This window comes from Canis lupus, chromosome 18 (assembly GCF_003254725.2).
Source record: "Canis lupus dingo isolate Sandy chromosome 18, ASM325472v2, whole genome shotgun sequence".
Classification (NCBI taxonomy): domain Eukaryota; kingdom Metazoa; phylum Chordata; class Mammalia; order Carnivora; family Canidae; genus Canis; species Canis lupus.
In genome coordinates this window covers 44020434-44048412 of record NC_064260.1, presented here as the reverse complement: position 1 = coordinate 44048412, position 27979 = coordinate 44020434, and the positions used below count along the sequence as shown (strand labels likewise).

General features: G+C 52.2%; 1 protein-coding gene across 6 annotated transcripts in view; it reads left to right on the top strand.

Annotated features, from left to right (window-relative positions):
• PRDM11 (PR/SET domain 11) overlaps nt 1–27979 on the top strand; it is a 93521-nt gene that overhangs the window by 56630 nt on the left and 8912 nt on the right. For 4 of the 6 annotated variants that reach the window (XM_025451951.3, XM_035701248.2, XM_049096218.1 and 1 more), the window contains exons 5-7: nt 7223–7290; nt 22158–22345; nt 26175–26801. In XM_025451951.3, the coding sequence (XP_025307736.1) occupies nt 7223–7290; nt 22158–22345; nt 26175–26801 (883 nt within the window). Of the gene's footprint in view, nt 1–7222; nt 7291–11187; nt 11610–14581; nt 16776–22157; nt 22346–26174; nt 26802–27979 lie in introns of those variants that run through there. The other 2 variants (XM_035701249.2, XM_049096219.1) reach the window with 2 other exon arrangements.

The window sequence follows — 27979 nt, the reverse complement described above, 5'->3', positions numbered from 1 at the left end:
TTTTTGAATGGGAGCCACCGGTGTTCCATTCCCGATGTCTTTGTTAATCATTACCACAGTCAGAAATAGCACTCCCATCCACAAGGGCCATGCTTGCCCCCGGGGCCTAAAGTCAGGTTTTATATTATTTTCTGAGGATCTGTCTACATAGAATCATAGAATCTGAACTTTAGACAGAATTTTAGAGGTCATAGAGGACAGATTTCCATTCTGTGGGGAAATGCTTCCTTCAGCCTCCCTAATGGAGGGTCATCCAGGTACTGCTTAAATACTCCCTGTAACAAGAAGCTCACCACCTCATGAGAATACTCACTCTGCTGTCGGATGGTACTGCTTGCATACTCCTTGTGCCAGGTCAGGCCTGTGCCCTGTAAGTTGTCCTGGCTCTGCTCCTCCCACAGGGTGGGCCTCCCCACATCTGATGATGGCTCTACTTTCACTGGCCTCCTTCTCCAGACTAAGGGGCCCTCTTCCCATGCTGGTTGCCCTTCTCTGGTCAGGCCCAGACTCTTAAGGTCCTTTTCACATCACGGTGTTCAGAGCCCAGGCGGGTGCTAGGGAAGTGCTGGGTTTGGAGGGGCCACAAGGAGGTGACCTTACAAGACAAGGCAGGGGAGACACTGGGAGGCCAGCCTTCTGGGGGCTTCGTCCGGAGTATCAGGCCCTGTCTGGCCATTCCTGGACCACTGTAGTCGCAGGGCTGGAGGCCTACCACCTGCTCTCTACCCAGGACGGTCTGGTCTTTGCAGTGACACATAACATGGTCTGCAAGTCCTGTGTGATCCTGCCCGCTCCTGCTCCTTCCAGCTAGAACACCCTCCCCTTCCTCTTCTCCAAGACCTCAGCTCAGATTCTGTGTTTCCTAGGAGGGTCCTCAGCTGACTCCCAGATGCAGGCTCTGGCTCGGAGTTCCCCTTTATACAGGTTTACCTGCCACAGTGCTAAACATGGGACATCACAGTGGCCTCTCTTCTGTGTCTCCCTGGACTGTGAGTTTCGTGAGAGCAAAGACATTGTCTCCCCAGATCATTTTATCCACAGAGCTTGTAGCTACTTCCTCAGTGATATTTGGTGAATGAATGTATAATCAAATGCTTGGTTGGAGAAAATCCTGATTGGTGGGAAAAATAAGGCCAGAAGCATCTGTCAGTAAACCTCCAGATCTGAAGCCAGCATCAGAGGCCCTAGGCGGTTGGTCCCCTTGTCCCCCACTGCTCCCCTCAGGGCTTCTCTGCCCAGGTGAAGCTGTAAAAAGGCAGATCACAACAACCCAGTGTTCACCCCAAGACCTCCCACTGCCCAGAATTAATGATAACTAACAATTGGTCTCTTCATTAAGAGATCAAAGATTGTGATTACAGTCATGATTGAAATGCTAGTAATGACTGTTTATTGAGTGCCTCCCACATGAGTCATTATGGCAAGGTTGGTTTTTATCCCATTTTACTGATGCAAAAGCTGACACAAGTCCAGTGGAGTTGCCTGCCCAAGACCACTCACTTATCAATGGTGAAGCGGATTCTTCTGGCTTTGTGGTCCTTACTACCCACAGGGTGCTCCTGTTACTGGCTGTGGGGCCTAAGAGATGCTTTTCTTTTTCCCCAGGAGAGAGAGGACTAATCAGAAAATGATAGTGTAGGGGGGTTAATATAATGATAAAATACAGGGTTCTATGAAATTCCAAGGGAAAGTCCCTGAGGACTGGGGCACCATCCAGGGAGACTGTTGGGGTTTGGATGGGTGATGAGGGGGAGTGTAGAGCCTGAGCCGCATGTCCTCTCTTTTTGTCTATCTGAGAATTTTAAACCACGAAGGCAATGTAGCTTCATAGACAAAGCAAAAGCCTTGTCTGCTTTCTTCTTTTGTTTTCCTCTAGAGGTAACTGGAGTTGAGTGCTCAAAATGTGTTTTCCAGACTTTCTGTGCACACACAAACACATGCTAGTAACGTGGTAACGCCTGTGGTGGGGGGACGTGTGCCCATTTCCGTGGTGTAAGTGCTCCCGTCGTGGCTGATTTCAAGGTACCAGCGTGAGGTGGGAGAGATAGGCAGTAGCAAGTGTACTATGGCATTTCTACGGTACAGATACATTAAATGCCCATTTCCCTCAAGAACACAGATGATATAAAATAATAAGGAAGTGGTAAGCTTTGAGTATTTATTACCTTCAAAGTATTATTTCTTGAATTGTAAGTTTATATAATTTAATTTCTTTTTTTAAATATTTTATTTATTTATTTGAGAGAGACTGAGAGAGAATGAGAGAGCAAGCACAAACAGTATGGAGGGGCAGAGAGAGAAGCAGAGTCTCTGCTGAGCAGGGAGCCTGATGTGAGTCTCGATCCCAGGACCCTGGGATCTTGACCTGAGCCAAAGGCAGACACTTACCTGACTAAGCCACTCAGGTGCCCCTATAATTTTATTTCTAGTAACAGCTGTATTTAACAACTGGTTCATGAATTTCTGGAAGATTCAGCTCTCGTTAGCCAGTACAAGCCAGCTCCAGCACAGTTCTCATTACCTTTCAACTAAAATATTAACATTATATAACTTTTCCTTAATTCATTTTTTATTTAAAAGGCCCTTCATCCAATCATTCACTCATTCAACCAGTGGTCAATTGCCAAACTGCCAAATAAACACCATCAATATCAAAATTGCACCATGCAATTAGGTCTCTAAAAGGAAGTGACAGGTGATGTCATAGAGATAGTGGTGTGGAGGGCTGTGTGTAGGAGGTCAGGAAGTGACACGGGGAGAGCCTACTTTAGGTTCAGGTCGGGAAAAGCTTCTTCTGAGGAGGTGACAGAAACTGAGACCCAAAAGATAAGAAGGGACCAGTCATGAAAAAATCAGTGGGAAAAACGTACAAAGGATCTGTTCACTGGGATGCTGTGTCTGAATTTTGCAAACATGCAAAACTGTCATACATTGTTTCTAGAAATCTCTTTGTGTAGTAAAAATGAGAAGGCTCCCTACCAGCTTCAAGATGCTGGTTAGCCTTGGAGAAGGGTGAAGTTGGAGGCGGAGAAGGTCTTCAGCTATATCAAGGTGTTTTCTAGAAGCAAGCGTGGTGGGGAACATGTGGCCGGAGGTAATTTTTGTTGGTTCTAGCTAATGAGTACATGATTGTCAGTCACATTATTCTTTATGATTTCTGGATGCGTGAAAATTTTCAGGACTATTAAGTTTTTAAGAGTGGGGCAAAAGGGTCGGAGGCTGTGAACCCTACCAGTGTAAAGGCTCACTGTCAGGTCCTTGTGGCTGCAGCACATGAAGGGGAAGAGGAGGTTCAAGGTGGGAAGGGAGGCAGGTGTGGGCCTTTGAAGGCTGTGACCACGAGTGCAGATTTTATTGTAAGTGCTGCTGCTGATCATTGGTGAGTGACCTGAGGTGCTTTACATTGATAAAGATGACAGTGGCTGCTCTGAGGAAAACTGGTGGAGACTTGAGTGCCATCAGGGGGCAGCCCGGGTGGCTCAAAGGTTTAACGCCACCTTCAGCCCAGGGCGCGATCCTGGGGTCCCACATCAGGCTCCCGGAATGGAGCCTGCTTCTCCCTCTGCCTGTGTCTCTGCCTCTCTCTCTCTTTCTGTGTGTGTCTCTCATGAATAAATAAATAAAATCTTAAAAAAAAAAAAAGCGCCATCAGGGAGGGGAGTTAGGGTCTCCTGTAGTTGTCTGGAAGAGAGCTAACGGCTCAGACCAGCATGGAAGCAGAGGACGAAGTCGAACGAGAGGAGCAGTTTTGACATCTGATGGCAGGACTTGTTGAGAGATTGGATGGGGAGGTGTTGAGAGAGCATGGGATGAAGAATGACTTTCTTTTTGTTGTTGTTGTTGTTGTTGTTTTAAACAGGCTCTTCAGGATATAATTCATGTACCATACAGCTCCCCCATGTGAAGTATACATTCACACTGGTTTTTGGTTGTAGGGATGGCTTTCTTTTTGAAACCTGAGTGGATGGTGGTTTCAGATCCTGCAATGAGGAAAGTAGGAGAGGAACAGGCTTGGGGGTGGGACCTGGGGGGAGGGTACTTTGGGGGGAGGTGAGTTTGAGGTGCTCATGAGACACCCAGGGAAGGGAAGTCTTGTGGGAAGTCAGATGTTCACACCTGGGGCTTGAGGTGAAAATTGCGAGTAATGAATAAGTTGAGAGTCTGGAGATGTGAATATCCAGAGAAAGAGAATAGGTAGAGAAGCTGTGTGAAGGGGGCAGGGGAGCTTCTAGTTCAGATGCATTGAGAGTTCATGCTTTGTTCTACCCCCCACCCTTTTCCCCCCCAATGTTACAACGAGAGTTGTAACAAAAAAAACAACTTTTTTTACTTTTTTGTAAAAAAAAAAAAAGATGAGCCTTCCTCGATCCCCAAGACCAAAACTCCAAAACAAATGAAGACAATGTTCAAAATATGGCCTCTGAATATCATTGGCAAATGAATTCACTCTAAAATGAAAATTATATTCTGAAAATGAATTTAAAATAACTCTTTAGGATTCCTATCAGGAATAGGTTTAACTGTGAGTAACTGAGATTCTAAATAACAGTGGCTCAAAAAAAAAAAAAATAACAGTGGCTCAAGCTAAATAGGACTTAAGTTTTCTATTATGAATACATTCTAGGACTGATGTGGTGGCTCTGCCTTCAGGAACCAAGTTTGACCCCAGCTCATCACTATCTCAGTGCTTGGGTAATCCTCATGTTTTAAGTTGGTTGCTAGAACTCTAGCCATTACATCTGCATTCCAGGCAGTAGCATGATGGAAAGGCTGTATCAGCTGTCTTTTGAGGAAATTTTCAAGAAATTGACACATGACACTTGCACCTACATCCATTTGGCCATAACTTAGCAAAGAAGCCAGGAAATATATTCTGTTTTTTTTTATTTTAAAGTTTATTTATTTAGTAATCTCTTGACCCATCGTGGGGCTAGAACCCATGACTGTGAGATCAAGAGTCCCATGTTCTCCTGACTGAGCCAGCCTGGTGCCCCAAAATGTATTCTATTATTACAGGTAGCCAGGTGCCCAGTTATAATCTAGGGATTCTGTTACTATGGATGAAGGACATAGTAGATAATGAGGGATAATTAGCAGTCTTAGTCTTAGGATCCTTGAAGAAATAAAGGAAGGATAACGTGCATTAAAAAAAGAACAAACAAAAAGAACAAAACAGTGGAATTTAAAATCTCTGCTCTTTGAAAGATATCATTAAGAGGATGAATAAAAAAGCCTTGGATGAGGAGAAAACATTTGTATATCATACGTCTGATGATGGGCTGGATCCAAAATATATATTTTTAAAAACTCTCAAAACTCAGTAATAAGGAAAAGACAACCAATTTTTAAAATGAGCAGAGATTCAAATCAACTCTTCATCGGAGAAGATATGCTGCTGACAAGTAACTGCCCAAGAAGATGCTCGACATCATTAGTCACCAGAGAAATAAAGTTAAAGCCACATGAGATACTGCTTCATGACTATCAAAATGGCTAAATGCAAAAGACTGTCCATACCAAGTGTTGGCAAGGATATGGACCAGCCAGTGGGTCCACAGGCTGTTGTACGGGGAATGTAAAATGTTGCAACCACTTCGGAAAACAGTTTAGCAGTTTCTTAAAAATTATACGTAATCCTACGGTGTGACCCAGCCATTCCACTACTAGGTATTTGTTTACAAGAGATATGTGTGTCTACAGAAAGACTTGTAACTGGATTCTCTTAGTGGATTTACTTGTAATAGCTAGAAACTAGACAGGACCCAAATATCCATCAATAAGTAGATAAAAAAGCAAATTGTGGCCCATGCACACCATGGAATACTGTACAAAGGAGTGAACTCTGATACTCCCATCAGTGTGGACAGATCTCAGGATAATTGTGCTGAGCGCATGACTTCTATTTGATTTCATTTATATAAAATCCTAGAAAATGCAAAGTACTCTATAGTGACAAGTAGCAGCTCACCGGTTGCCTGTGGACTGGGGATGGGAGGTATGGAAAGAGACAGGTGTGGAGCGATTCTGGGGCACAAGGAAGCTTGGGGGTGATGGATATGTTTGTTTTCTTGATTGTGGCTACAGGTGTATACAGTTGTCAAAATTTATCGGATGGCACATAATATTCCCGTTATAGGTCAATAAAGCTGCTAGGAAAGGGAAAAGAAGGAAGGTGACATTGGGAATCAGAGAGTTCGAATGAAGAAAAGATGGATATTAAGATTCTGGGAATAAGTATTCATTGCATTAAAAATGCTCATTTAAAAAGGAAGGAAAAAGAAAGGAAGAATGTTAATATGTGGATAAATTTTCGACTGGACACAGCCAAAGAGAGAGTTAGTGAATTGGAAGAGAGTTCTGAGGAATATTCCCAGAGCACTGCCCAGAAAGAGAGAGAAAACAGAGAAAGGTAGTTAAAAGACCTGGGGGATATTCTCCAAATGTGTTTAATAGAAATTCTACATGAAGAGACTGGAGAAAATGACTGAGATGCCGTACTCACAAACATCAGAGTTTTTCAGAATATTCCGGAATTGAAGAAGAGCTGGTCTTCTTCAAGTAATATGAATATTACTTAGTCTTCACCAAGTAATATGCTCGTAATGAGAATTTTAAGGAAGTCAGTCCTCCACTTTGGAACCACAGAGGGAAACTGCAGAAAATTCAAAATGAAGGGAAAGTCTTAAATCTTACCCTCACCAGCCTATCTGCAAAAGAACAACAGTAGGTTGCTGAACGGCCTATGGCAGCCTTTTGGGCAATCTTCCACGGGCTGAAAGAAAATTAAACAGTCTGCCAAGAACTCCATACCCAGCTGAACTCTGATTCAAGAGTGATGAGGAAATCAGGACATTTTATAGATGAGAAGAGCCTAGGCCAGCCCTGCGGCCCTGGACCATTTCAAGGTTGGAAAGAAGAGGAACCCTCTCACCTCTGCTCGATCATCCACTTCTGGCCTTTGTTTTTCAGTCTCTGCAGGGCTACTAGCAATGCTGCTCCTCAGCCATGTTGCTGGGTCTTCCATTAGGACAGGAGAGGGGTTGGGATTCCTGGCCCTAGCTCAGTTTTCAGGCCTGTAGCAATAGGGACATGGTAGCAGGAAGGCAAGAGGAAGGGAGGTGAGGTAGCAGAGGTGCCAGGCCGCTCACCCTGGCTTGGGGAGGAGCCCAGGGACACGAGAACCTCCCTGGGGTGGCTTCTAGACTCTCTCTCTGTCTTCCAGATTGTGGACAAGAATAACCGCTACAAGTCCATAGATGGGTCAGATGAGACTAAAGCCAACTGGATGAGGTGAGTCTTGCTTTCTGCTGATTTCCTGGGAGCCTTGCCCAAACTCTGGAAAGGAAGCCAAGGGAACGTGCTAGGGCCTATGGAGTCTCCAGTGGTGGAGGCCTCTAGGGGCCCCAGGACTGCTGTTTGCAGGGTTTGGGATGTGTGTAGCTCTGGGGGATCCTCTTGCTTCCCCAGCCTTCCATGAGGGGGCTCAGGAGGAGGCTTGTGGGTTACTGAGGGACCCCTAAAGTCTGCACATTCATCCCTGTGTCTGGAGTTCCCAGGGTCCCCAGCTCTGGGGGTGTCTTTCCCCTCCCAGGACTATGACCCCTCTCACAGTACAGGCTCCTGCTGTAGGGGAGCAGGACACCTCCCAATGCAGCTGCCAGCAGTTGTTTATTTACATGGCCCCTGTGGAAAAGGAGGCTTCTGGCACAGTCTCTCGCTCAGTCTTTGATGGTACTTGCTGCCCAGGCTTGAGTGCTTTCAAGAGTGGTTTTGCTGTGGTGCAGCATTTGGGACAGAAGTTTGCACCAGAAGAATCCTTCCTGGCCAGCCAGAGAGAGCGGGAGACTGGCCCAGGGTTGCCGGGGGGTGGCTGGTCTGAGCCAGAAACGGAGGACCTGGCCCACAGCCCTCCTGTCAGTTCTGAGCTACAGGCCTGCGCAGGGGGCCGGGGCCCTGCCCAGAGGGGTCAAGCTTGCACCAGTGCCTACTTGGAACCCCTGTCTGGGCCCCAGGAGCCGTGGCTGGGGGTTTACATCTGGGTTGGGTGGGAAGGGAGGCCTTGGATGGCCGGGCCAGGGACACTGTGGATCGGGCCCTCTGTCAGGCGTTGGTGCAGTCCTATGACCCATGGCCGCTGGGGGATGTGGGAGAGGTTGTGTTTGGAGGGAGGGCGGTCAGGAACTTCCTCAGAGGGGGTTTGCTGTATTTAAACTCTGACACCTTCCAGGCCAAACAAGGAGAAGTTGGTTTGAGGTGGGGAGGCTGTGACAAGGTCTGCTGTCTCCTTCCTCTTGCTGCCCACCTGCGCTCCCACCTGAGAGCTGTGGAGGGGGTGGGGGCGAGAGGGGCTGCGGTTTACACTCTTCAGAGGGCCCTAGGGTTTGTCCTCTTATTTGTCGGAGCCGCTGTTCTCACTGCCACTTAAGAGGAGCAGAAGCAGAGGTGCCCAGGGACGGGTGGGCCCCTGCCTTGTGGTGTAGGGATAGCACTCCCTCCCTCCAGCCCCATTTCCCATCATCCTGTTGGCCAGTGCCCTGCAAAAGGGGCTCTGAGAAGGCCATGGACATGCTCCTAACTGCCTTCTTCTCCCCAAACGCTGGGTGCTGGTCATCTCGGCACCTGCAATTCCCTGCTCGTTTGCAGAGCCGACCGTGTAACTGGGCTCCCTCGATGGACTGACCCTCCCGGTCCTCCCAGGACTCACCCCTTCCACCGTGGAAGCTGGCTTTTCTGCTATGATGGTTGAATGAAGGCACGATGTGCTGTGAAGGGCCCAGATGCCAGAGGAGGGGGCCTTCGAGCTGGGCCCTCCAGAGGGCCAGGATTACATTTGAGGGCACTGTGGCCAGAGACACAGAAGTGGGGACCAGACCCCCCGGCCTGGGCTTCTGTTCCCTGTTGCTCCCGTCTGGCTCTAGGCGAGCAAAGGAGTGTCTGAGCACAGTCTGGCATCGGGGCCTTTCTGCACCGTTGCTTTGGAGGCTCTGGAAGCTTTACCGGCAGAGATGACTGTTCCATCCTTCCACCCATCTCTGATCTTGCACCTTGGGGACAAGGCTTTACCACAACCCCAAAGAAAGACATCATCTGTACTAACTGAGCAATCACCTGACACCCCAGAGATTCTGACCTGTCGGGCTGAGGATGAGCTCATGCTATGGGTATTTCTAAAGCTCTCCATAGTGATTCTGACGGCTCGTGTTAAGAACCCCTACTGTATACTGACCTTCATGCTACGGTGCTAAAACTGAGGCTCAGAGCAGGGCAAGATCTTACTCAAGATCGTGCCGTCAGGGACAGAGCCAGGACATGAACCCATCTCTGGACTCCTGGGCCAGTGTCCTTTCTGCTTGTGCACAAGGGCCCAGGCAAAAGCATGGCCTCCTGGGCTTTGTTGTGGGGTGGGTTCTGCTACTACTACCTTGCTGGGATGGGGTCTGTCCCCATCCCATTCCATCCTATCTGCCAAACCCGATCTGATGCAAGATGGCACCAGGGTAATCCCAGCTGGTGGGCCATTATTCGCTCAACCAGTAGGTTGGGGTTGGGTATGCGGCTTGTTGCCATGGGGATGTCCCACTGGTGGTAGTTGGAGGGGAAAGCTAGTGCATCCTGGCAACCTGCCTTCCCCTTTCATGTGTAGCTTCCTTTTGTAATACCTCACCCCCGTTTGCACATACCTTCACTTGTACAACTTAGGGTCTTGTGCATGATTGAATGGAGTTGGCTAGTTTTTTCAAACAATTAAGTGGTGGGTGGGGAAGAGAATGTGCATCAACGTAATGAGTGTTGACTATATGGCCTCCCTCTGCCAGGTGCTCTGCATTCATGAAATCGGTGGTCTGAAACCAGGGGCTGTTTGGCTTTGAGGCATGTTGAGTTGTCACAGGTCTGCGGGTGAATGCTACCGGTTTCTATTAGGCAGAAGCCGAGGATGCTGAGAAATACCCTACATGGCCCAGGATGCCCCTTCCCTCTCACAAAGAAGTTTCTAGCCCCAAATGCCATCGTGGTGAGATTAAAAAGCTCCACGAATTCCTCCTGGCAGCCCTGGGAGGTGGCTCTAGAATGACCACCCTCATTGTATAGAGGGGGAGGCGGGTTTGTGCAGGACACTCAGTGTCTAGTTCCAGGTCTACCTGAGTGTGGGGCCCAGGCCCCTGTCACTGTGTTGGCCTGGTAATACAGCCCCAGCCTTCCTTCCTCCTGAGCTGTGGTGTTCTGGGGAGGTGAGAGCGGCAGGATCTTTGCGCTCCTAGCCTCTCACCGCAGTTTTGGGAGCAGAGCAGCCGGAGGAGTGACTCGGGCTCCGGGTTTCCCCTCCGTACTTTGGGTTCCTCTCTTGGGTGGTTCTTGCGAAGATCTTAGGCAGGCAGCCCCTGGCTACTCTGTGCATATGGAAGCCAAGGTCACTCCTGGCCTGCATCAAAGCAGAACTTGTCTGTCAGTGGGTGCTCGTGGACCGCTCACGTTCTACCCGTGAGCCGCCAAAAGGCCACAGCAGCCCACCCCAAAAGGAGCTCCTCTGCCCAGACGGAGGGGAGCCTACACACACCCAGAGGTGGGGACCTGGGGGGCACTTGGGAGCCAGGGAAGGAGCCGAAGAGAGCCACAGGGTACAGAATGAGTTTTCTGTGACCACACCCTAATTACGGGCATCACCAGCGAGGCCACACACCAGGAAGCCCGCTGTAAATAGTCTCCCTGTTTAAATATTCTTCCTGTGAGCCATCTGTCCGGGCGATGGCCTGGTCCTCACCCCAATAAGGACCCTTTGTTCCTGTTTAGGGCTTTAAAGCTCTTTTCATCACTCTGCTTTCCCCTCCCTAGTAACAACCCCGAGGTCGGTGCAGTTGTTCCGACCTGGCCGGGGACAGGGGCCGGGAGAGGCTGAGTGACCTGCCCTGGCTCTCCCAGCGGGCCCCGGCTCAGGCAGGGCCGGACACCGAAGGCATCTAACTCGGGCCACGCTCCCACTCGCTCCGCCGCACCTCTCCTGCCCTCCTGCCCTCCGAGGAGTAGTGGAAGGGGCCGCTGGCTAGGAGGAGGGTGTAGTGGTGGTGAGCAGGCCAGGGTGCCCAGGTGCCTCCTGGCTCCCCAGCTGGGGGCCGGCAATTAGGAAGGAGGAGGACCACCCGCACTGACGGTCATTTACCCAATTGTGCTTTGTGGGATATTCAACCCAAGGAATGTGGCGCCCCTGGCCGAGCGCAAGAGGAAGCCCAAGTTCTCCAAGGAGGAGCTGGACATTCTGGTCACGGAGGTGACCCACCACGAAGCGGTTCTCTTTGGGAGGGAGACCATGCGGCTGTCCCATGCCGACAGGGACAAGATTTGGGAAGGCATAGCTCGGAAAGTCACCTCCGTCAGCCAGGTGCCCCGCTCCGTCAAGGAAATTAAGCACAGATGGGATGACATGAAACGGAGGACCAAGGACAAGCTGGCCTTCATGCAGAAGTCCCTGTCGGGCCCCGGGGCTGGGGGCCGGGCCCCCACCATCGTGCTCACTGCCCACGAGAGGGCCATCGAGTCAACACTGCTCACAGCCCGTTCCGGGCACAGCTTCCCCAGGGCCGAACTGGATGGCACCGACAGCCCCTCGACCAGCTGTGAGTACCACCTGCCTCCCCTCCCTGGGCTCTGGCTGCCTGCCCCTGGCCAACTCCTCCTCCTCCTCTCCCAGCCCCTGCCCCTGCCCCTCCGCCTCCTCCTAGGCCATCCCCCCTTCCCTCGCCTTCTCTCCTGTCCTTCTCTGGATGAGTCCAGTCTTCCCAGGCACCCTTCCCTCCTTCTCCTGCTCTGTCTTCCCCACCCCTTTCCGTTCATTCATTCTAGAATATTTCCTGAACTCTGTGCCAGGAGCTGTGCTGGGATCTGGGAAGACAGAGTTGTATATAAAACCTCCACTGGCCCTGCTCTGGGGTCCTCCCTAGACTCGTGGGAATACGCGAACTTGAAGTCATCATACAAGGACAGTCATAGCGAAGGGATGAGGGGTGAACACCAGAAGTCCTAAGAGCGGGCCGCCTTCCTGGGCGGATGACCCAGGCCACTTGTGCAGCGCCCCTCGGGCTCTGCAGGCACGAGGGCAGTGTGCGGGCTTAACGCTCCGCTCTTGCCCTGTTAAGTTCATAATAGTGTTTGAACCAGGTGCCCTGTATTCAAATTTCGCATTTGGCCCTGCCCTCTGAAGGCCAGGGGCCGAGGAACTGGCTCTCCACGGGGGCAGGGGAGGGCTCCCAGGAGTGAGAGGCGCAGGGTGAGTAAGAGTTAACCAGGCCTCGGCATGGGGCGCGGGGAGGGGAGCGGGGAGCCTCCAGGCTGAGAACTGCATGTACAGAGGCCCCGCATCAGGAAGGCGCTTGGCACGTTCCAGGACAGAGAGGAGCCAGGGAAGCCCAGCGTAGCAGGCGAGGGGGAGGGGGGCCGGGGAGGAAGCCAGCCAAGTCTTCAGGGCCCAGGCCATGGGGGGGGGGGGTGAAGGGGGAGAAGAGGGGATCGATCCTTTCTCTCTCTCTTCCTAACATCTTTACATCTGTGTTCTTTGCTGAGCTTCCGCGCCGTGCAGCCCCCTCCCACTCTGCCCTCTGCCCCTTTCTTCCCCGCTAGGGCCCTCTCTCAGTTCTGCCTGTCTCACCAGGTCTGCTCCCTGTCCGGACTGCCCCCACGTCCCCCTCCGCCTCTCTTCTGCCTCCTTCTCCTGGGCTTCCTGTGTCCCAGGATGGACTTGGATGCTGGGGGCCTGACTGCGGAATCTCCTGGCCCAGCGGGCTATAGTTGGGGCTGTGGTTCCAGCTGGGGCCCACCTGAAGCAGGGAGCAGTCAAGGCCCTTCTGTGCTGGAGCTGCACCCCCTTCGGTTGCTCCTGCACACACACACACCTTTCACACTCAGCCCACGGTCCCAACGGGAGTCTGGCCTCTGAGAGATGGAGTAGGGCAGGAGGACTCCAGGGAAGTCAGCGACTGGCCAGCCTGGGGAAGGTGGTTCAGAAAGCCCCTGCTTCCCTTCCGAGGCCCCTGGCCCTGGCCGTTGGGATAGGGATTGTGCTAATTTCCTGTTTGGCTGGGGCTCCTGACAGGTGGCCATTCTGAGTCAGTTCTTGGGGACTCAGAAAGGAGCAGAGACCATCCAGTCTGACTTCCTTGCTATGGAGACAAGGCTGCTGAGCCCCAGAAGCAGAGGTGGCCCTGAGCTAGATCTGGAACCAGGGCTCAAGCCCATGTGTGCCAACTCTGGTCGGCCAGCTCCCTGTGAAGCAGTGTTTTGTTAAGTTTCAGGGTGATTCCACCCAGCTCTGAGAAAAAGAAGGGGGCCTAGAACACAGGGAAGTCCATTCCCTGAATCCTGCCCTGCTCTCTCCTCCATCTCCCTAAGACAGAAGGTAATGAGGTTACCAAATGTGACCTGGGCTGGGCAGGGGGCCCAGGACCCCTCCACTGCAGGCTGGGCCAGCCCCCCTTTCCCAGCCAGTCGACCAGCTGTTATAGCACGAGGCCAGGGGCTCTGTGGAAGGGGGCCCTGAAAGGGAAGGAGCACCATCTCCTCCCCCCGTCCTACTCCTTCCAGCCCTGCCATGCCAGAATGGGTGTCCTGGGATCCCCAGGGGGTGGGGTGGGGGAGGCAGCTGTCCCACCAAGTGCGGTTATGAGTGACTGGGCTCTTCCCGTGCGGGCCCAAGGGAGGCCCTGGAACCCTGGGGAGGCATGCTTGTGGCTGGGGGCAAGATGAGTCTGTCCTCTGTCACTTCCTGGGGGGGTGGGGCGGAGGATGGTTCTGAATTTAGCCCCTCTGGTACAGGCAGGGAACCTGTATATATATTTTTTTCCGGCCATGGGAATCAGCTCATAGCCTTGCTCACAAGAGAGCCAAGGCCCAAGGGCACAGGGGCTAGGCCCCTCCCTGGGACTGGCAGTCGGTGTGAGGGTGAGAGCGATGTGTCTACCGGGGGTGGGGGGGCACCTGGGGGTCGGGGGGCCATCAGGGCTGGCTGCAGAGGCGGCTCTCCTGCCCTGCACCCCCGGCCTGGCCACTCCTGCACCATCCCCGCCCCGCCCCCCGCCCCCCCCCCCCCCGTGGCGTAAAGCTGCAGATTCCTGCAAGGCCACAAGGTGGCCCCCGCGAGTCAGAGTCCGCCTCAGGGAGGCTGGACCACAGAGCAACTTGGGGCAGGTGCGACTCTAGGCTTTGCCAACCAAGCTCCTTCCTGTCCGGTCTTCTGTTTAGTGCCCTGGATAGCCCTGCTTGGTGGGCAAGGGGCGGGTAGGTGGACAGCGCAGGCATCATCTTTGCAGAAAAACTGAGTCACAGTGAGATGAAGGGAGAGACCGGGTGGACCTGCCAACACTGGGCCTGGTCTCCAATCCCCTGTCCCCAGGCTCCCCCACAAGAGTGGTGCTGTCCCTGCAGGAGGAAGGGGGCCCGGGCAGTGCTGCACCCATAGTCCTCCCCAGGGGCGCCTGGCCCGCGAGCCTCGGGGATGTGGGGAGCAGGTGTTTCTCTGCGGGCAGGCCTGAGCCCAGGGCTGCACCCTTTCTCTCCGTGGTAACCATTTGCCCTTTTTTATTTCTTGTCCTTCAAGATGACGAAGACGAGGAGGCACCCGGGCCCTCGAGGCAGCCTCTGCGGGTGCCCCTTCAGCGGTCAGCGGAGGAAGAGGCCCACCTGGCCAGGCCTACCTTGGTCCGCTCCTCCTCCTCCTCAGACCAGTCCGAGATGGTGGGCCCCAAGCCAGAGGCCCTACCCCGGTCGTCGGCCCAGGCCCAGGCCGCCTGCAGGACCCCTCGGCCACACCCCAGCCCGCCCGGCCCAGGCCTTGACTGGCAGCTCCTCCATGCCCACGTCCAGCAGACTGAAGCGTTCCAGCAGTTTTGCCAGGAGCTGGTGACCGTGCACCGGGACATGGCCAACAGCATGCACGCCATCGGCCAGACCATGGCCGAGCTGACCAGCCGCGTCGGCCAGATGTGCCAGACGCTGACAGAGATCCGAGACGGGGTTCAGGCATCTCAGCGGGGGCCAGGCGGGGTTGCCCCCGTGGGCTCGACCCCTCAAGCCGAGGCGCCCCCAGCTGAGCCCCCGCAGGCTCCCCCGGCACCAGCCCCTGCACGGACTACCAGGTCTCGGAAGAGAAAGCACAATTTCTAACGCAGCCAGTCCACAGCAGGAGGAAGAGAAGTGGAGAACGGGTGCCTGGCCTCGAGATGGGAGCCAGTCTCTCATGTCCAGGACCAATGACCCTTGTAGGATCTTGGGGAGACCGCCATCTGCTCCCCAGGTGCAGGTCGGCGGCCCTGGGCTCCAACAGAGTGTGTGCATTGAGCCCCACTCCCTCATCTTTGGCAGGTGCTGAAGATGCGGGAAAGCTGCCTGCTTGATGCTTGCTGGCCCTGGAGCGGCGGCCTCCTCTCGGTCGGCACCCACGGCGGCGGGCCTTGTGGGGAAGAGGGGAGCAAGAGCGGGGAGCATCTGAATGGAAGCCTGCTTGCCAACCTCAGGGCTGCCACAGCCGCCTCCCATGCCCTGGTTCTGCTGCTTCCGAAGCGGGTGAAGCTTGAGGATGGGCAGGGGGAGCTCAGTCCTTCCAGGAGGGGCCCGTCCTCCCCTTCCCTAGGGCTCCGAGCACGGCGGGTGGTGCCCCTGCCTTGGCCTTCCGCTTGCCCTTGCGGTGCGTGTGCTCAGCTGCTGTGCTTGCCTCTCGTGGAATGGGGAGAAGAATGGGATGGCGTCGGAGGAAGGAGAAGATTGCCCTGGCGTTCTTAGAGCACCTTATGCTTTCCCTGCATTTGCAGATGTGTGATCTCAGTGGGTTCTCAGGACAGCTGGAGAGGCAGCCCAGCCGGGTATTACTGTCACCACCATCACTTGCATTTCATAGATGACAGATGACACAACAGTTAGTCGCAGGGTGGGGGTGGGGGGGCAGGACCGGAAGCCGGGTCTGTGGATTTGTCCAGCTCCCCTGTCAGAGGCCAGATCTGGAGTTGGGAGGGGTGTTGGCTCCTGGCCTCAGCCCGTGGGAGGCAATAGCAGCGTGTAGGAGGTGAGTCCCCCACCCTGCCCTGGCTCTAAGGCTGACAGCCAGGGCGCTGGGGAGAGCCAGGACCACAGCCTCGGCACCCACGAGGTGATGACTCCTCCTCTGGCTTCTGGAAGAACCCAGCAGGGCTCCTGTCCCATCCAAGTTCCAGCATGCCTTGCCTCCGCTTGCTTGGGCTGCATATGCATTAGCTACACACATCTCTAGCTTCAAGTTTCATTTTGGAGTGTGCAGAGGCAGCCAGGTTCCTGGAGGCAGGGAGGGAGGCGGGGTGGCAGTGGCCAGCTTCGCTCTGACCCAGGTATAGCTCAGCTCTGTGTCCTCTTTGCTCCCTGGCCTGAGGCTGACCCCAGCAGAAGCTGTCCTCCCCCAGCCCTCCTGTCTCCCACGTCTGCCCCCCCTAGAGCCGTGGTGGGGGCTGGGAGGACAGCTCTACCCAGTGCCCTGCTGTGGCTGTTCCAGGAGTGCTGCTTCTAAACCCAGACCACGCTTTGTCCCATGTAGAGAGCATGGGGGACAACTGCAATGTCCCGGTGTCCTCAGCTCCATCTCCCCACTCTGTGGTTCTTTGGGGGTTCCTGCTACCCCAAAGCAAACACCCCCCCATCCGACAGCCCAGTGGCTTGACTATTGCCTGGCATTCCCCTGCCCTCCAATGCTGGAATCAAAGATTGCCTTCCCAAGTATTTTTGTTAAGATGGCAATAAAAAGAAATTGATCTCACACTTGGAATGCACCCAGTCTCCAGGATCTTTCTTTGGTGTATATTCTCTTTCTTCGCTTCCTGTGAAAACCTCAAGGCCCCCAGAGCAGGGGTTAGATGACTGAGGGAAAGCATGCCGGCCAGAGGGGCTCCAGTGCCCCTGGCATTTCCCGATTCCGAAAGTGCTCGGATGCCCTGTATATTGGGCACCGTGCTGGCTAGCCCGGCGAGGGAGAGAACCGAACCGATGAGCTGAGTGAGGCGAAGCAACCACATAGGAAACCGTTCAGCCGTTTTTAAAGTCTCTGCACAGCAAAAACAGGATGTTGCTAAGTGAGTTTTACCTTTTATTCCCTAAAAGAAGTTAGGGGTCCTGGAAAAAAAATCCCCATTTCCGGCGGGAGACCCCAGAAGGGTCAGGGGCTATCCGTTTGGCACTGTGTTTCAGGGACCACTATGAGGCATGAACTGTTTTTTGGGTGCCTCCCCACTGATCCTGGGATCTGTCACAGGCAAGACCCTGCCCACCTAGATCTGAGGCTTTCAGAGTAACCACAGCGGTTCCTCTGGGTCCCTTTGGGAGTCTTCTGAGAAGAGAAGGGGTCTCCCAACCTGGGCGTTGCCCTGGCTTTCTCCCAGTCACACAGAGAGGTCCTCCCAAGCAGGAAGTCCCCAAGATCTAGCGCCTCTGGAACGTTCCAGCTCGCCTTTGACCTCTCGGAATCCAGGTCATCCTCTTCTGTTCCTGGCCAAAAATCACGGCCATGGAAATCAAACTTGTCTGATTTCTGCAACAGGCAAAGAGACTGAAACTGGGCCCAGAATCTTCTCCAGCAAGGTCTAGGTGCCGTGCAGTAACTGGCTGGCCCCCCGCTCTGGTCCTGGGGAGGGAAGGGATCAAGTGGAAGCAAAGGGGGCAGAGAGATGAAGAGCCTGTGAACTTCAGATGAAATTTTTTTAGTTTCTTTTCCTTGGCTTCCGTGGGGCTTGCGGGTTTAGCACGTCAAAACAGGAAGGCGAAACTGGGGCCATTGGTTGGAAGTGAACGCAGAGCCAATTTCAGCGTAAGGGGAGTCCCACCCAAGGGTCCAAGGCCTCTTGAAAGGCTGAGTGGGTGATGTTCGGTCAGAGGCCGGGTGACCATCTGGTGGGTGGATGGATGCATGAACCGAAGACCTGCCCACCTCAGAGACCTAAATTCATGAGAAAACCAAGCCCAGCCTCTTCTCGGCCACTCTTTCCCATTTCTGGCTCTGTGACGGGTGCAGTTTCCTTTCCATCGGAGACATACCCGCTGAGTGGGAACGTCTGAGGCTGACCTCTGTCTGCCCCGACTCCAACAGAATGGATGCCCTGTGGATTATTTTCTCTCTTCAGTTAGAACTGATAGTCATTTCCTGACCCAGCTAGAAAATAGGGTGCGTTTGATAAGGCACAGTGGGTGAGGTGTCAGAAGTGTTGTCTCAGTGCTCATCTGCCCGGTACCCAAAGTCCGCAAGGAGTTCAAAATAAAAACAACCCATTAGCATCGTGAAACGTCCAGTCCAGAACACCCCCCATCACCACCACGGCCATCCACCCCCTTGATAGCTTCAAAGGTTGCCAACTCTGTGGGTCTGATTTGAAAAGCAATCAGATGAGCTCTAGCATTTATAGAGTGGCCTGCGCTAGCCATTTTCTACCTTCTTCTGACATACTCGGTTCCTGTTTTCCAAAGAAGTGGTGACCTGGAAACTCAACAGATAGAGAGATGTTCACTCCCTAGAAGCCTTGTCTCCCAGGGAGGGCGCTTGCTCGTCTGCAGCCATGGAGTAGGACAGGAGTTGCTCTTCCTAAAGAGAATATCCTAGACAGGATTCTGGGAGTGGATCAAACCATGGGGTGTTCCTGCAAAATACTTAAAAGAGGAGATCTCTTTTGAGGTAATGTGTGTTGGGGCTTAGCTGGCTCCATTAAACCTCTTGACCGGACGGGTTGTTACGATTTGCTGAGAGTTGCCATAAATGTCATTTTTCAAGTGCCAAGTTTCGAAACAACCAAATACAACCAGATGCTGAGCAAATTTTGATCTGTCTTAGAGGATTGTGATCAATGCAAAGATTTGGAGTTCTCTTCCTAAACCTTGATTCTTATTGGGCAGGAAACCACCAGGAGGTAGAAAGGGAAATTGACCTGAATCCGTCTAAACCTTCGGATGTAGTCTAGAAGTTGCTCTTTTGAAGAAATCCCTGATAGTTACGTGTGCCTCATCTCTTTTGCTGCTAAAGTTGAATGCCTGAGGAAGTAAGTCTAGCTTTTAGAGCTCAATGATTGCTTAAACACAAGAAAAAAAAAAGAGAGAGAGAGAGAGAGAAGAGTGTCTCTTTCCTTGTGCTCTGTGCTCCAAGTGATTCTTTTGAGAGAAGGTGATTGAATAGTTTGCCGTCCGAATCTGGGAGTAGGAAAGTTTGGATCTACCCCAGTTCTGTGCTAACCACAGGGTGATTAATTTTGGATGTCAGATCCCAGGCTTTCACTAAATTGGGGGCTGAAAAATATTTTGCACATTCAGGAGGACTCTCAGATCCGGAGAAATGCAGACCCCTGTGCTGGAGAGTTGTGACTTGGAAATTGTGGTTCGGAACGACTTCACTAGGCCAGGGGTCCTCTTTTCCTACCCCCGAGTTCTTTGTTAACGGCGTCACTGGGTGTCATGGATATCACAGTAGCGTCTCCAGCTCAGGGCGACCAATGCTCATGTGCTTGTCAGCAGGACAAGCACAGATGCATTGAGGCTAAGTTCAGAGACCCAAGCAAGTTCTGGGGAGCTAAGCACCACCCATCCTTGCAAGTGTGACCGCCACAGGGTGGAGCTCATGGTTGCTCCTCCCAAAGGGGGTGGGGACTCTTGACCCACTTGGCCTTATCCCCACCACCCCAGGGTCTGTGCTGCAGCTGTTGACAGCTGTAGTGGTCCCGGGACTCTAGTGATCCCCCTTGGAAGGTCATGGCCTCCTCCAGGGCCAAGTAGAACAGAGTCACAGGGGACTGTGCCCAACCACAAGGGGCAGGATGTGCTCAAGCTTGCAGTGCCTGAGGCTCGGTGAATGTAGATTCACAATGCGGCTGGCCGCCAGGACCTGCCACCAATACTGGTATTGGCGTTCGGGTGTGTCTTTTTTTTAGGGGGTGGCAGTGGGGTGGGGGGAGGTAACTGTAGTAATTGCTATAAGGAAAATTGGAAAATGCAGAAAAAGATGATAAAGTAGATCCATCCACCTGTAACGATAATCAGTGGTAAGACATGGGTGTATTTCTTCGAGTAGCTTACTGAGGCTTGTTTTTAAAGCACGATTGGAACCGTAGGGTAAATAGTGTCCAGCCCTACTGTTCTCACTCTGCATTCTATCAGGACCATTTTCCCCATGTCATGAAAGATCCTTTGAAAACGTTTTTCTATAGATGAGTAACACTCCATCGTATGAATATACCACAGTTTACTAAACCATCGCTCCAATATTAGACGCTTCGATGTTTTTGTTTTTGCACAATGATACAGGCGGGGTGGTGGTGTGCAGAGTTTGTCTACTTGGTCTGCATCTTACAGTCCTTTTTGAAATTTTGCAAAACTTGTGACAAAACACACATAAATTTACCATTTTAGCGACTTTTTTTTTTTTTTTTTAAGGGTACAGTTTGGTCGCATTAAGTTCATTCGCATTGGGCAACCATCACCACCATCCATCTCCGGAGCTCTTTTTATCTTCCCCAACTGCAGCAAGATACCCATTAACAGCTAACTCCCCATTCCCCTGGCCCCATCCAGGCCCCGGGCCACCACCATTCTACTTTCTGTCTCTATGAATTTAACTACTCATATAAGTACCTCGTATAAATGGAACCTTACGGTATTTGTCCTTTTGTGACTGGCTTATTTCACTTCGTGTGTGTCTTCAAGGTTGATTCACGGTATCGCATGTATCAGAATTTGCTTCCTTTTCAAAGCCGAGTGATACGCAATGTATGTGTGTTCCACGTTCTGTTTATCCATTTACCCATTAGTGGACACTCAGGGTGCCTCCACTCCTAACTGTTGTGACTCCTGCTGCTCTGAACGTGGCTGTACGAATACTTGTTCGAGTCCATATCGCCCCTTTGTTTCCCAAAGGGCCGTGCCAGTTTATTCTCTACCATTAGGATGGGAGATGCTTTTCTAGCCAATATGGATATTATCACTAAAAAAGAAGAGAGAGAGAAATCCGTGCCAATGAGACAATGTGCATCCTTGTGTTTCTTCTTAGTGATGCTGAATACTTTTCATTTGTTCATTACCCACTTGGATTTTTTTTTTCTGTGAATTATTGTTTACCCTGGACTGCTCCAAAGACGATTTTTTGGGTTAAGCCAGTCAGACAGACTTTGGTTTCTTCCCTGGTTTTTGAGACAAAGCATAGCATAAGGAAATAAGTTTATTTTTGACTGCAAGTTACCTAGAGGCTCGCATAGCACAGATCTTTAAAACTCCAAATAATTTCCTCTGGTCCTTATGTTCTACATGCCTCTGTATCTCTGTAGGTGTTACGCCATCTCGTCTTTTGGAGGTGGCAGGTTGGATGTTGGAAATGTCATTTCAGGGAGAGTTGGGTAAGGGAGAGATCCTGAGGGTTTGGCGGAACTTTAAAGGTTATCTGGGCATTGTTGAGCTGAGTTCTAGTGAAAACATAGACCTCAAAGCTCCACCTCCCATTTATTAGCTGTGTGACCTTGGGCAAGTCACTTACTTCTCAAGTCTTAGTTTCCTAACCTTAAAATAACTTAGATTAACAAGTGGCTGCTAACCTCTTCCAGGTTCTTCCTTTTCTTGGTTCTTCCAGAAACCAGGGCTAGACGCAAGCCCCACCTTATTTACCTTTATCTTCTGTCTGCATTGGACACCCACTTTTTAAAGATACTGATCTTTAGCATTTATTAATTGACTTTTTGGGCATCCTTGTCACATGGGTTATTTCTGCTGGGCTTTGTGAAATACTGGAAAGAGCCCAAGAACCCCACACTTAGCACCATCAGAGGCCTTCGGGTGTCTGGGAACCCCTGCACTTAAAAGTTAGTGAGGAATAAATGACACGATCTTTCAAGTTTTCGGTTTGTATCTGGTGTTGAATTTTATATTTACCAGAGCCTGGGAGGTAGGCAGGGCAGCATGTCTAGTCTCAGAAAACAGATACTTAGAGGCTCGGAGATTTGCTCAAAGTCACACAAAACGGCGATGTTGAGCCCAGGGACTGGTCTCGGACAGACAACTGTCCTTACACTTTGACACGTGCCACCTGCTGGTGGTCCTCTGACCTCCAACCCCTGCCCAGCACCATGCCTGGCCCCAGCAGGCACTCGCTGATGAGTGGCCCGTGCGTTCTTACCTGTCCCCCTCGCCCCCAGGTACGTGGTCATCTCCCGGGAGGAGAGGGAGCAGAACCTTCTGGCGTTCCAGCACAGCGAGCGCATCTACTTCCGAGCGTGTCGGGACATCCGGCCCGGGGAGCGGCTCCGGGTCTGGTACAGCGAGGACTACATGAAGCGCCTGCACAGCATGTCCCAGGAGACCATCCACCATAATCTGGCCAGAGGTGAGTGCCCAGCCTCCCCCGAGGTGAGGGCCACACCTGCCACCGAACACAGGGGAGGCCGGAAATGCTTCTCTGGGAGCTTCCTAAGAGGAAGCCGTCCTAAGAGGACGGATGGGAAATGCAGCATACCAGCCATGGGGAGACCCAGAGGGACTTGGGTGGAGACAGGTGGTCTAGGTGTGAGCAGCAGCTCTGGGCAGGGCAGCAGGCACTCCCATGTGTTCTCCTCCCTCAGAAACCCTGTTACAGACATTTTAGAGTATTGAGAGAGATGAGGCCCCAAAGGCAAGCGCATAAATTTAATCAAAATTGATCCTCTTTCCCCAAGTCAAACTGATGGAAAGATGCTATGACGTCCCACTGTCCCAGCTGTAGCTAACACTACGTCATATGTGCAGAACAATGCCCACCTTGACCACTGCAGGCCCTCAACTGTAAGTTTCTAATTCTAATGGTCCCATGTGGACTATGATCCCCAGCTCACAAATGTAGAAATGGGACATCAGATATGTCCAGTGACTCCCCCAGGGTCACATGGCTAGGAAGGGCAGCGCTGGGCTTCTCATCCATGTCTGTCTCAGCCCAGGATCTGACCTATAAGCTGTAGTGTTACATGACCTCCCTGACGAAACTAGTTTCTTGTCATTAGTAAGTCTTAATGACATGCTGTGAACAAACAAGCTCTATTAGAAGGAGGAGGCTGGAGGGAGGTGGGAAGGTGACCTTAGGGGATGGATAGTGCCCAGGAGATGAGATGTTCATCCAGGCTCCATTTAAATGAATCTTTGGAAAGTGGCTTAAAATATTCCCCAGGCCCTAGCCCTTTGCCTCCCTACCCCATCCTCAGCCGGGCCAAGGCAAACTGGCGAGTCTGGCTCCTTCTTTCAGGGGGCCCTTCCTTGCACTAAAAAAATACATATTCAAATACCCAGAGTCCATGTGGTTCCAGGAACCAGGGCTAGACCCAAGCCCCACCATATCACATTCTGGACCAACCTACTTGTTGGAAATATATCTTCATGTGGAGTATGAGTGGAGAAGATGAACAGGGGTGGGGTGGCCCATTGCAAGTAAGCTATTTTAAAAAACAAAACAGAATGAAGCAGATTATGGACATTGAATGCACAGCTGCTGCCTGACTTGGTAAAAGGTATCTGTGATCGGATGGGCAGTGAGGAGACCCAGTAGACATACTCATCTCTTGTCTTCTTCGGATCTGGGGTTCTGATTTCACTCGGGAAGGCATGTTTCTATGATGAGATTGCCACGGTTTCCATTTGACCTCTGAAGATGCCTTCTGTAAATGTGTCTGATACATAGTAGGTGCTCAATTATTCTTTGCCGAGCGGATAAAAGAAGAAATGAATGAAAACAGCCAAGAAGTCTCTAAAAGAATCCTACCACCAGAAGAAAAGAAACCCGAGAGAAGTCATATCTGAGGACCCAGGTTCCATCCCTTGGCCGTAATCTTCTTGAATTCTTCTGGATTTGTAATGTCTTTCCCCTCACCCCCAGGGTCTTCTCCAAAGCACCTGAAGCCGCAGTAATCCTCAGAGAGCCCAGAGACCCAAGGGGAATGCTCAGAGAAGGGAGTGAGCTTTCAGGAGTGGTTCAAAGGAGGCGTGGCAGAGAGCTTTGAAATGAAATCCACGAAGACCTGTGAAGATGCAGGAGGAAGGAGGGTCTGTTCCTGGCAAGGCTGAGCAGTAGGAAACTGAAAGGCACCGTGGGGCGGGGCCAGAGCAGTGGTGAGGCTTGGTCCTAAAGCTCTTGGGAGCAGTGGTGAGCTCTGTGGCCTTTAGATGTGTAGCTGTCTCTAGCCTGTAGCTTTGGCAGATTCTGAATAGTTAGTGGAGGCTCAGATCGGTGTGCCAGCCCTGCTCTGGAAAGGGGATCCCTTCACTCACTCACTGAAGTTCTTGCGCGGAAGGAGGTTTCTTTGTAATTGGAGGCTGGAGCCCTGAGAAGGGCCAGAGCATGAATTATTAGTCCTTCATAAGTAGGGCTATTACTCAGAGCCCAGAACTGCTTCCTGAAGACAGTGTAAATTATGCCTGGGTGGTGTTCTTGTAAGAACAGGGTGCATCTAATACGTGTATTCAAAAAATTTATGTTATTTGATCTACATTGAGTCACTGATTCAATGGTGTTTTCCCCATTTTTTTACGGAGGCTTTGAAATCAATTTAATGATACTTTAAAGGTCTTTATCGGCCCTTAGATTTTTCTGGAAGCCTTGAGTCCAAAGAGGTCTCCCACTCATCCTAGGGAATCTGAATGACCTTGTCTTTTGAGCAGAGAGGCCTGAGGACTCCCTGGGAATGTGTAGCCTTGACCTCCCGACATCCTCAGCTCTTTGCTGCCTGATTGGTCCGGGAGCAGTGAAAGGGTGGCCCTCGATGTTTAGAGATTCTGAATGGGCAAGTGTCATATCTGATCTGTAATACAAACACGTTGCATTTTTTACAAGCGTTCATCTCCATCCTTTCTGCCCCTCAGCCATTATAGAAATGTAGGCTGTGAGAGCCACCTGACTTTCAGGGGCCTTGAACATGAGATTGCTCCTCAAAACAGTCATGTGAGGACAGAAGAGGGGTGTCCTGAATAGGTTACCCCCTTTTGTGCCGTTACCTGTAGGAAACCCGGATTCATACAGGGCCCAGGGCCCAGCACCCCTCATCAGCTGCAAGAAGCCAGGGCTCCGTCACAGCCTGGAACTTCTGGATCGCTCCCCGAGATCCGTTGGCCTTCACTCAGAGGTTTTTAGCTAATGCAGCTTTCGGAAGCCTAGTTGCAAAGTGTATTTGGGCTAAGTCACTGCCCAGAGTCATCTTGCAGGGCCCTGCCCTGACCTAGGAAGCCTCTGAGATTTTCTGGCCCACAGGCTGCTGTCAGGACCTTCTGAGGGTCCCCTTTAGCATCGGCACCCCAGGGAGCACACTTCTGTCCCAGTTGATGAAACCATGTCCGCCGTTTTAAAGCATCAGGCTAAAATTACTGTTGGGAGGTCACCAATGTTTTTGAAGTCAGTCATTTGATGGAAAGAGATAGAAAAGGGGAGGTCCTTTGAATGATCAGGTAAGGAAACACGGCTGTATTTCAAGAACGCGTTGGGTCAGTATAGTCACGCACTGCTTTTTATCTTGTTGGGGGCTCCCTTCTCTGCCCCCCGGGAGCCCTCAGCCCCCCGAGGGGCCCCATCTTCCCTTTCCCTCCTGCCTTAGTTGTCAGGGAGGACCACAGACATTCAGGTCACTTCCTCTCATGGGCATCTCTTCATCTGATGTCCTGGAGAGTTAGGATGGTTGTCATGGGTTGGACTTTGCCCTGCCGTCTGGAGAGCAGTCAGGGAGCAGGAAGGAGCAGACCTGGTGTGTCCTGTGTACCTTTTACCAAGTCGAAGCAGCCATCATCCAATTGCCAGGACTGGACGAGAAGCCTGGAGGGTGGGGATCCATATGCACCGAGCTCTGAGGTGTGTTTCCATCTGCCCAGTTGGACCGGTGGGGTGTCACCTTCTAGGCTGACCGCACTTCCACTTGCCCTCCCCTCCAGCATTCCCTCCACCTATGAATGTGCAGCTCATATACATCAGGCTCCCCTGAAATGGTCTTTTTAGAGAATTCTTCCCACTTTTTTCGGGTCCCACTCTAGACCCCGGGATCCACCAAGTGACTCGCCTCTGCCTTTCGGTCATGCTTGCCCCACAAGACCAGCCCCCAGAGGGATGTGTCAAGTGGCTTCCTAATAGGAGGCCCACTCTGTTTCCTTTTGGTTTCTCCACTTTGGGGCTCTTCCCCCCTTCCTCACAGCCTGGTTTTGCTTCCTAGGAGAGAAGAGGTTGCAGAGGGAGAAGTCTGAGCAGGCTCTGGATAACCCAGAAGACCTGAGGGGTCCCATTCAGCTCCCCGTGTTGAGACAGGGCAAAAGCCCGTACAAGCGTGGCTTTGACGAGGGGGATGCGCACCCCCAGGCCAAGAAGAAGAAGATCGACCTCATTTTCAAGGATGTGCTGGAAGCATCACTGGAATCCGCCAAGGTGGAAGCGCACCAGCTGGCTTTGAGCACCTCGCTGGTCATCAGGAAAGTCCCCAAGTACCAGGACGATGCATACAGTCGGTGTGCCATGACCATGTCGCACGGCGTGCAGAATGTCAGCCGGACCCAGGGGGAAGGGGACTGGAAGATCCCCCAGGGGGCTTCCAAGGAGCCAGGCCCGTTGGAGGATGAAGAAGAAGAGCCTTCATCCTTCAAGGCCGACAGTCCCGCCGAGGCCTCTCTTGCCTCCGACCCTCACGAGCTTCCCACCACCTCCTTTTGCCCTAACTGTATTCGCCTAAAGAAGAAGGTCCGGGAACTCCAGGCCGAACTAGACATGCTTAAGTCTGGGAAGCTTCCTGAACCCCCGGTATTACCAGCACAGGTACTAGAGCTGCCGGAGTTCTCCGACCCTGCAGGTAAGTTGGCGTGGATGAGATTGTGGTCGGAGGGAAGAGCAGCCGGTGGGCAGTGTGAGGGTGGCCTGGCGCCCTCTGCGGGAGCCACCCTCGGGGGAGGGGGTGGCCTAAGGCGTGTCATGCTGCGGCGGGCTCCGGTCGCAGCCCACGCCCGCAGGTGCCTGCCTCTGACGGGCTGCTCCGCGGCGCCCATGGGATACTTCGTGTCTCGCCCTTGTATCCTCCTTGTCAATAAAGGAAGTTCCACTGCAGGAGGGGTGTGTGCTGTGTTCTTGACCCGTTGCCTTTCTCTGCCGATACTGGTGGTGTCTTAACCCTACACTCAAAACTTCTAACCCCAATCTTTGTCTCCCCAGCCCCAAGCAGGGCATCTCGTGGGGGAAGAGCTCCCAGCCTTCCCGAACTCAATCCTGGAACACAGCCTCGTGCTTCTCTTCCCGAATTACGTCCTGCCACACATGGTCCTGGCTCCCCGGCCTGGGATTTTAGAAGGACTGGGATACAGGATGTATGGCCGCACGCCGTGGCCCCTTTCTGTTGGCTGCCTGGATCTTTTAGAAGCGGTCGACAACCAGGAAGGTTTTTTTCAGTACACAGCTGCAGCTGAATCCCAGTATTTACATAGCATTTCCTATTTTAACCACATCCCTGAGCTCAGAATGAGGTGTTTCAGATATTCAAAGCATGCGTCTTAACTAAACTGCATTCTGATCCTGAAATAAGCCGAAGCTATGGCAGGCTGCCTTTGTTCGAGGGCAGGACGCCTCCCCGGACCATGTTAGCACTGAGATAAATGAGCCCCATGTCCTGGCTGTGTGACTTGGGAATGCTGGGTGTGCCACCTTCACTCGGGCAGATCTGCTCTGGTGGCCGTGGCCGTGGCCCAGCTGCCCCGTTGCTATAGAAGGTTGAGTTCCTTGAGCGCCCACTGGTGGAGGGTAAAGGCAGGCAGCCTGGAGCAGGTGTCCACCCTGGGTAATCCCCAGAGAGGAAACGTCACGCGTGGATAACAAGAGCAGCTATTTAAAAAAAAAAAATCTAGGCTGGGATTCAGTCCATCGTAGGAATTGGCCTTTGTTTCACCCGTGGTGGCTCTGACCTCTCGGGCAGCGTTCCCATTCATTCTGGAAAAGCCCGCGTTTCTGCCACCAGAGTTTAAATGCTTCCTTCCCATTTGT